At 39.1% G+C, this 10,185-nt stretch overlaps 1 protein-coding gene across 2 annotated transcripts in view; it reads right to left on the reverse strand.

Annotated features, from left to right (window-relative positions):
- Nucleotides 1-8,285: 8,285 nt before the first annotated feature.
- Myoz2 (myozenin 2) overlaps nucleotides 8,286-10,185 on the reverse strand; it is a 28,711-nt gene continuing 26,811 nt past the window's right edge. For both annotated transcript variants that reach the window (XM_021158976.2, XM_029475624.1), the window contains one exon: nucleotides 8,286-8,697. In XM_021158976.2, the coding sequence (XP_021014635.1) occupies nucleotides 8,463-8,697 (235 nt within the window). In that variant the 3' untranslated portion in view covers nucleotides 8,286-8,462. The remainder of the gene's footprint in view (nucleotides 8,698-10,185) is intronic.

Genomic DNA, 10,185 nt, shown 5'->3' on the forward strand with positions numbered 1-10,185 from the left:
CTGCCTGCCTTGCCTGCCATGCTGGACACCCCCTCTAACTCTGAGTGAACAAAAGCCCTTTCTTAAGTCGCTTTTGTTAGATATTTTGTATCAGCTCCAAGGAAAGTTAACTGATACCGGATGTTCTTTGGGGAGGTAGTGGAAACTTTTAGCTGGGGGAAGTACAACACTCCAGGCTTGATTTGTGGGTTAGACCTTGTTCACTGAACTTTCCCGCTGCCTCCTCTGCAACGCAAGGTGAGTAGACAACTGTCTGCTTCACGTTCCTGAAGCAACGATGTTCTGGATGTTCTGCTGAGAGCCCAGAATGAACAGTCAAGGACTAAAAAGTAGCACATTCGAAACTGGGACTGGGACAAAATTCTCCCTCCTATGGTTGTTTATGTCAGTTACTTTATTATAGCAACAAACAAATAAAAAGCAACAACAACAAAAAAAGCAGCAGCAACAATTGCAAAAGGATCCCAACACAAGAAGTTTTATATCTCAATGTTTTTTAAGTGCAACTGTCTTGAAAACCCATTTAAACGCTTGATGTGTGTCGTCCTTTTCCTGTCCCCATTGAAACCTCTTTGCTTAAATGGATGTGAAAACTAAACTTCATAGCAAAGGAGCCCTTTTTAAAGTGTTTTGATGAATTGGAAAGGAAAGATGTTGCAATCTGCTGATGACAGCATCAATCTTTCTATGTATTAAAAGTAAAGATTGTAGCCGCGTGGTGGTGGCCCATGCCTTTAATCCCAGCACTTGGGAGACAGAGGCAGGCGGATTTCTGAGTTCAAGGGCAGCCTAGTCTACAGAGTTGAGTTCCAGGACAGGAACTATACAGAGAAACCCTGTCTCGAAAAACCAAAACCAAACCAAACCAAACCAAACCAAAACAAAACAAAACAAAACAAAACAAAGAGTAAAGATTGTATTACTGAAGTAACTGTAGTTCATAGTCATCTTTGGCTTTTTATGTTACCCACTGGTGTCAAATCTGAGGACTGATCCCTATGGAGGGAGGACATAGGCAGTGACTAAGGCAGTTGGTTTCTGGTCAGCACAAACCTCTTTGCCAGGACCTCCTCCACAGTCTTTCTGTGTCTTCCTGAGCTTACAGGCAGTCCAGAATGCCGGTCCTTCGGGGTTTTCTTCACTCAACCCCCGCTTTCTGTCATTTAGACATTTTTCCTATGGAAAACTACTTTACATTTGATTCCATCCTGGCATCAGCCTCTAAAGGATCTAGCCAGACACATTCTGTTAGAAGAGTGTCAAGTGTAGTAAAAAGAACAGAAGCACAGGGAGGGAGGAGCTAGAGGGTAATGGGTGTCTTTCTACAAGCAAGGTCAGGAACAGTCTTAAGAGGACGTATCATTTGAACAATTTGAGAAAATGGTGATTTACACAGTAAAGTGTATTGTTTCACCAATCCGTGATAGATCAGTACATAAACTTTTTACCCCAAATGTGACAATTTTAGGTACAACTGCTTATAGGTTATTTGTGAGTATGAGGAGAATATAACGGGAGTGTCTAATTATGTAGCAGTCCACATCAAGCGAATGTATACATGGAATACAGTTATAAAGGATACTCTTAAGAATGCAAGAACTGCTGCCTACTCATGAAATTACATTTCTATTCACCACGCTTCATTGGGGCTCCAACTTCTACTTTTTTCATGTTTGGTTTGCTAGTAAGATGGCGGTTTCTATGCTAATTCTTCAATCAGTAGTTTTAAAAATATTAAATTAGGCGGGTCATCGAGATGGCTCATCAGGGACTCGAGTTATACCTCAGAACTCATATGATGGAAGAAGAGAACTGATTTCCTCAAAGTTGCCCTCCCCATACACAAAATTTAAAAATTTAAAATGACATTGAGTTTATCTTTTATCTCCTGACTTTTCCAATGCTGTTTCCTAGAACATTTGCTAAGTCACTAATGGAATGGTCATAAAGGTTAAACTACACAATGGCCTTTAATCTCATTTGTTTGTCTGTTTGTTTACTGAAGGGGGTCGGGCGTCTCCTGTAGCTGAGGGTGGCCACAAATTCACTGTAGCCAAAGATGATCCTGAACTTCAGATCTTCTTGCCTCCACCTCTACAGCTAGGATTGCAGGTGTGAGCCACTGCACGGTTTCATAAACTCTCAACAATAGTATTCTCATCACCCTTTGTCCCCACATACTGAATTTTCCTCTTAAAATCATATTGCAATGAGAAGTCAGGATAAATTTATATTTCACTTAACATAAGAATCCAAATAGGAATACATACTTTTAAAATCCAGGAATATTTCATTTTAGTCATTGAAAACTTTACACAATTTTAGTTTTTAATTTTGTGTCTTAGGTTTTGATGATGTTTTGGACCTTTAAAACAATTAGTTTTGAATACTTGCCAAGTGTTTTGGACACTTAGCTTGGACTAGATTCCCTTTGCTGGCTCTGTGGCCAGAAGCCTACGTCCATCCCACCTCTCAAGGAAAGCAAACTGCCTTCTTGTCCTGCAGAAGGACAAATACCAACAAAAGCATTTTTCATAAGAAAAGGGTTATTCAAAGCCACATTTTCCCAAGCTTAAGAGCAAGGAGTTCCAGCAGAAGAGCTGCAATGATGTCATGTAGTGTTTGTCTTACATAAGCAGCAGAGCGAGGGAATTCCAGAATTAGTAAGTCTGCTGGTCCAGCTGTGCCCTGCACTGAAAAGTTCAAGAAGTTCTTTGCATACTCAAGGCTGGACATTGTGCTCTTCATTAGACTTTGAATCGGTTGCCTCTGTTTCTGGGCTACTAAAATATTTATCAATGGATCTACATAGAAAATGTAAACTCTTAACTGGATGCAGTATGTGGTCATTTTGATTAACATATTAATCGCCAAGTCCTTGCACATGTTGATTTCAGAGATGGAAATTATTAACTCTGTAAGTGCTGGAGGGGGTGCAAATGGCAGCAGCCACTATGGAAATCAGTGTGCAGGTTTCTCAAAAAAGCTGGAAATAGATCTGCAAATGCCAGCTATACCACTCTTGGGTAGATACCCCAAAGACCTTGCTACAGAGGTACCTGCTCATTCCTGATCTGAGCTAATCTATTCACAATAGCCAGGACATGGAAACAGCTTAGATGTCCACCAACTGAAGAGTGGCCAGTGAAAATGTAGTATTTTCATACAATAGATTATCATTCGGCTATTAGGAAAAATGAAATTTTTAGGCAAATGGATATAACTGGAAATAGTCACCCCCCAGTATGGTAGCTTGGAAAGACAAATATCAAATGTTTTCTCTCATACATGGATGATAGCTTTTAAACTTTAAACAAGTACTTTTCATTTCTAATACCTACAGAGTTTAGGAAACTAGTAAGGGGCCATAGGGGAAGAGGAAGTATTCCAAGGAAGGGGACATAGAATACATTAAAATAAGGGGGAGGGGGAGGATAGGTGATGGAGGGCAGGCCAGAAGAGGAAGTTTGGGAAGGGATAACTAATACTAGAGATACTTTGAAAAAGCCATATGGAAATCTACTGTATATATGCGGGGTTTAAATGAAGTTACCTTATAATGGGGGTGGGGGAGACAATACCCCAGCTAGACACCATACACTTCCAAATGAAATGTCCTATTCCAAAGTGGGTTGCCTCTTCCTGAATTTTTGACCAATGGACTCCCCTAAGTCCCCCCAACATTACAGGCTATTGCCAATGCTCTTAGTTACCCTCCAGAACTTGGTGGTAAGACCCTATGGCTGAAGATACCACATACGTAGTCATAGAACATGGGGAAATCTAGCTGGCACTCAACCGGAAGCTTCGATTGTACTGGCTAGCTTTCTCAAGGCCGAGAGTTCCTATGCACATTGCTAGGGAAAGGAAATCAGCGATCTCACCCACCTGTCAAGCTTGCAAGCTACAAAACTAACCTGCCTGGCAAGATGTACCCACTGCTGCAATGTAGGCACAGATGTTATGAGTGTAACCAGCCACTTTTCTACTGGATTTGAGGCTCATTCAAAGAGATTGAATCTGACACTGCCAATGGAACCAAGACCCTGTGGCTATTTAGGGCATAGGGGAAAAAAACCCTACTACTATTATTCTTCTAGAAGACATAGCATTAAAATGACCCCTAATGACTTATTGCTATAGCCATAGACCAGTGCTCTCATCAAACCTTGTCAGAGAAGCATCTTCTTGTAGTAGACAGCAATTAACAGAGAGGCTGCACTTGATCAATGAGCAGAGAGTAAATGACTTCAAAGTGCTCAGCCCTACATGAGACATCCCTTCTCTCAAGGCTCAGAAATCATTATCGATGAGGTGGTGAAAGGATTGTTAACAGCCAAAGATAGTGGATGGATTCAAGGAAACAATGTTTGCCAGGCATAGCAAGGGAGATGGATTTATGAACTCAGCAACTGTGACAGCTTTGACAAGACCAGAGCAAGCTTTTGCTAGACAGAAGCCCAGCATGGGAGAGGGGAGGGGAGTGTGAGGTTGCACTCCTAGCTAAGGAGCTCTTGGCATTTGATTGCTATTGAGAGAGGAAAGGTCAGTTGCTATTATCTTTTTAATGGTGTGACATCTGGTTGACCAAACTCCAGGGCAGGTCCCACACCCAGGAGTAGTTGGCCAACACAAACTGGGATGTGTGTGTGTGTGTGTGTGTGTGTGTGTGTGTGTGTGTGTGAGAGAGAGAGAGAGAGAGAGAGAGAGAGAGAGAGAGAGACAGATACAGAGAGAGACAGAGACACAGATGCAGAGGGAGATGGGGAGAGAGACAGAAAGACAGAAAGAGAGATAGGCACACACAGAGAAAAAGAGAGACACAGAGAAACAGAGACAGAGAGGGAGATGGGGACAGAGAGACAGAAACAAGACAGACACACACAGAAAGAGAGAGAGAGAGAGAGAGAGAACTTGAATGGATAGGAAGGTGGGGGAAGATATGCAAAGATGAATATATAAGCAAAGTACACTGTATGAAATTATCAAAGAATTAAGAAAAATGTTGAAATAAGAAGATTCTAACTTAGAGAAAGAGTTAGCTAAAGTTTGGAATTAAAAGCTAAGGATTGTCTCTTGATTGACCAGAGAGTTTTTAAATCAGTTCTAGTTATTGTCTAAGAATAGGTAGCCAGCTGATCAGTTCTACCAAGAAAAGGAAATTGGCTTAAATAACATAGGAGGTAAAATTTAATAACACCGAATTCAATTGAACAGTATAATGGACGTTATAAAGAGTTTCATCTAAACATTGTCTTTAGAAAGAATAGTTCTGGTGCATAGACAGAATCTTTTCATGGTTCCCCCCCCCCCATTTACTCTCCTTTATCATTGAGTGGAAAGAGAGATCATGCAGATCCAGAGGGAGCAGAGTGCCCTGGTCAGAGATGAGCAGGTTTCATGTGGTAAACTTTGTGTTTCTTATAAATGCTACGCATGCTGCTTGTTTTAATTGTTCAATTTTCAACATAGTCTGAATGTTCAGCTTCTTCTAAATACATCGTTGGACACAAATTTTACTCATTTTATCAGTATAATTGAGCAAAACAAAAATAATGAAAGCTTTGAAAAAATACTTATTTAAATAGAATGATATAAAATTATTTGAATATCATTGTTCTTTAGATATAATAAAACAATAAAGATGAGATATTTATTGCTTAACTCTAACAAACCATATTTATCTAAATATAATAAAATGGTTTCCATATTTTATTTTAAAGAATTAACAAGCATGTGATCTTAGAGTATATGTTTTAGGGCTAGAGGCACCCAATTCTATCCCTTATAAGTAAGGCTAACTAGGAGGTCATATTAGCTCTCTGAGGATGTTTCTCTCATAAAGTTCAGATCATTTATAATACCTGGAACACAGGATAATTACTAAAACATATAATTGCATTTATGAAGTAATGTATAAGTCTGACATAGTTCATAAACAAATGCTATTTTTATTATTTTGCTTTTTCTTTTGATTTTTAAAATTTTCTCTATACTTTGCATTTGCAAATTCCATGGAAAAATACCACAGTTTTTCTGCTCTTCTTTTTCTCTGGACTCTGAAAAACTCCAGCTGCTTTTCAGGTCAATGAAAAACCCCATTCAAAATGCCTTTTGAATTTTAAATTGCGTAGCAACCAGAGAGAAATTTTGGCATTTCTGAGGTGTCAGCTGAGTGTGAGTTCATAGACATTTCCAGGAATGGAAGAAACCTAACATTGACTAGAGGGTTGTTTCTTCATGTCCTGCATAATCTTAAGAAAAGTCCCTTAAGAGTCTCTTAAATGAAAAATGTTTATGAGATTAGGGAGTAATGCTTTATAATTGACACAGTTAATTGCTGTGTTTTTAGGGACTGAAAGAAAAATAGCTATGAGCATATAAATTAGGAATCGGGACATAATTGGAGTAATCTGATAAATTTCAATTTCATTAAAACAGTGACTCACAAATGGTAATAAACACAGGATGCAGAAGAGAGTATGATTTCATTTTTAAGGTTAAAATGAACAAAAATTTGGTATGGTAGACGTCTAATAACTTATCACAAATGCCAAAGTTGTGCTGTTACTTCAGAACTTGTAAGTAAAATTAATAAATATAAAACATAACTTAAAGTACATTTTAAATTATTCATAGTCTCTACAATGATTATATGTATAAACACAATATTTTGACATTACTTCTAAGGAGTATTTTTTATTAACTAAATTATTTTTCATGGGGCGTGGTGGTTTTCACACCTTTAATCCCAGCACCTGGAAGGCAGAGGCAGGTTGATCTCTTGAGTTTGAGGCCAGCTTGGTCTACAAGTGAGACAGATTTTTTTTTTCTCTGTCGGTGTAAAAGATAATTAAATCATCAATTCCTGCACTATCTACACATGCCTTTGTAAATATGTGTAATACTATTGCTGCTTGATGTTGTCATTATTACTTCTCTATTTTCCTAGCTAAATTTAATGTGGCAGAATTTTCGACAGATGAGATGCTCTTTGTTCGCTGTGAATACCTTCCACAGAATTTCTTCTATTCTCTCTCTTTCTTTTGATAGAATGTTTACTATGCTTCCTCACCGTGGGATTACAGATGGGAATCCCCACCCCACCTCCAGCAATTTCCCTCAAATCAAAGATGAATATTATTCTGTATAAATTACTACTGTTTTTCAGTGCTTAGGTCTAAACATAGGGCCTCATGCATGATAGTCAAATTTTTTGTATCCCCATCTCTCACAGACATCTTTTTTCACTTTATTTTATATGCGTTGGTGTTTTGCCTGTACATAGGTCTGTGTCCAGTATTGGATCTCCTGGAACTGGAGTTTCAGACAGTTAGTTGTGAGCTGCCATGTAGATGCTGGGAATTCAACACGGGTCCTCTGGAAGAGCAGCCAGTGCTCTTTATATCTGGGCCATCTCCCCAGCCCTCTCAGAGGCTTCTTAACCAAATGAAAATGGGAAGAAATTAAGGTCAACAAGTTTCATGCTGCATACTTGTCACATGATATACATATATTTTAAGCTATACCTTTGACATATCAGTCTGAGTCTTTTTTAACAGAATATTCACTTATCTTGTGGCAGATGTGTGCTGCTTTGCTTTGAGAACCTTTTGTATGCTTTAATATCATTTTATTTTATTGTATGGAATTTGCTGGTACTTGATTTGGATTTGACTAGAAATTAAAGAGTTAACCAATTCAAAAGAAGCTGCCGATTCAAACTTTATACATTTGCCCATATACTTCTTGAGTGTTAGTTCTCTTCTAAAATTTATAAGTAAAGATACACCTAATCAATACATTGTATTGAGGTTTAGGGAACCTGGATTCTAAGAACACACTAGTCAATAGAAGTGCTGTAGAATTTGGCTTTGTTCTCTGGATCACTACCTCTCAGTCCTTTTACTTCTAAATGAATTTAATAACTCAACTCAAGAATGTTAATAATTTAAATATATATACACACATATGCATTTATAAGTCTACTAACAGATGAAGAGGAGACACACCCAGCTGTGCTATGTTACCCTCCTCTTCAGCACTAACATCTGTAGATCATCTCACTTGACTCTCACCCTCAGATAAAATCCTGAACAACCCTGCATGTCTTCCTGTATACTTTGATTCTAGAGTTGGTGTAAATTTTCTGGGATAACTCTTTGAGATGAAGAGAGCTTCTGTTAGCTAACTCTTTTCTATCTTAAGCTCGCAATGAAACGGCTAGCTTATTCAAAACAGGAAATTAAATAATGAAAATAAGGTTCTGAATGAATACAAGGGACTTAAAGGTTTTTAAAATAGGAATTTAATTGTTCAGTTCAAATTAAGTGCCATAAGATGAAATGTACTTAACTGCTATTGAGTGACTTTAGTAATGAGGAACTCCAATGGCTTTGCACTAAGCAGAGCAACAGCAGCTTTTATGTGCAGAACTTCCTGAGGCATCCCCAGCTTCCCTCTCACAGGTCGTCTGATTCCGGTACAGCAGCATCTTCCGTCGGCTCAGTTGTTATCACGACAGGGATATTCTCAGATATCCACCCCTTTGGTGTCCTATTAAAGCATCGTCTGCCCGAAAGAGGATTGGCAAAGGCCAAGAACCTGGGATCTGTCAGCAGCAGTAGTTCAAAATCTGGAACTTTGAATTTGACCATTTTTGATGCTTTTTCAAAACCTCCAAATGGAGTGGCAACCCTGTGGGAATCAAAAGAAAGGCAAATAATAATTAATCTTCAATTCTATTTGCCATAAAAATGCAAATAATCTCATAAACTTATGGACCTGTTATAATAGTCTCCAACTGATGTTTTTCAGTTTGGGGCCACAGAACCAAGCATCTCCATCAAAGGTCCGTTGGGTTGACAGTAAAGAAGATAGACGCCAAATTACTATGAGGCCTCTTTTCATGTACTCTTCTTTGGACAAATCTCATCCCTGAGTCACTGCATCAATCCGTGCCACTATGCTTTTGGTGGTTTTTTTAGTGCTTGTGACGTTTCAGCTCTGTCTTCCCTCCAATGATCCCAGCTCACACTGCTGAGTCAAATTCCTGTGGCGCGGGTTGTTTCTATCAACCATTTGTACTGGAGGTGTGGTTATTTGTATTGTTTGTATCTATTTTTAAGATTATCATTTACTTGGGGTCATCTACAAATCCCCAACTCTTTGAAGGTAAGAAATATGTCTTGTGCGTGTTTCTATCTTTACTTTAAAGATTTCCAAATTTGCAAAAAGGGGCCATGAATTTGAAGGAGAGCAGAGAGGGATCTATGGGGGGAGTTTGGAGGGAGGAAAGGGAAGGGAGAGATGTCCTTATTAAAACGCAATCCCAAAACAAATAAAAATTTCAAAACTTCCGTATGTATCTCTGAATAAAAATCTAACCTCTGCTACTGCATACAAGATCTCTCGTGCATTTCTAGCTTGTTTTCTGTTAGGCATGCTTCACTCATTTAATGCCAGGCACAGTTCTAAATGAACAATGCAGTGCACATTCAGATCTTGTGAAGTGAAGGAGGCATAAAAAATAAAACATCTAACAGTGATGAGCTATGCAGCAAAAGAGGAGGATACTGTGAACAGCCTAGTGTTCAGTGACTTTAGTTTGAATCATCAGGAATATTTCTCTAGAACCCCGCCCCCCCCTCACACACACACACATTTAAACTACTACTTCTGAAGGCGAGAGGTTAGCCATTAGAATTTGGCTAATGCATAACAGCACGTCCACTGAAGAGATGAATCAAAGGCAGATAAAATTCTGGGAAGCTCAAGGAAAAGAAGAAGACCCATCTTTTTAGACTCACAGATGGAGGCAAGAGAGGCTACAGGCCGATTGTGGGGATTTTGTCTAGGGAAGAAATATGGAGCCATGAAGAAAAATAAAGCAAAATACTTAGAATGTTGCGGACCTTAGAGCCCAGGAGGAAGAGCACCATTTAAATCTACTCCTCAGCGAGTCTTGGCAAGATAAAACAGAGCCCTCGTCCCAATTTATTAATGATTTTCACCTGGAGCTCAGTAGTGGAGTCCATGCCTAGCCTGTGCAAGGCCTGGGGTCAGTTTCCCACAGTGAGAACATGCAGAAGGGAGAAAAATGGGAGGGGAAGAGGGAAAGATAGAGGAGAGAGAGAGAGAGAGAGAGAGAGAGAGAGAGAGAGAGAGAGAGAGAGAGAGAGAGAG

The sequence above is a fragment of the Mus caroli genome, chromosome 3 (assembly GCF_900094665.2).
Source record: "Mus caroli chromosome 3, CAROLI_EIJ_v1.1, whole genome shotgun sequence".
Taxonomy (NCBI): Eukaryota; Metazoa; Chordata; class Mammalia; order Rodentia; family Muridae; genus Mus; species Mus caroli.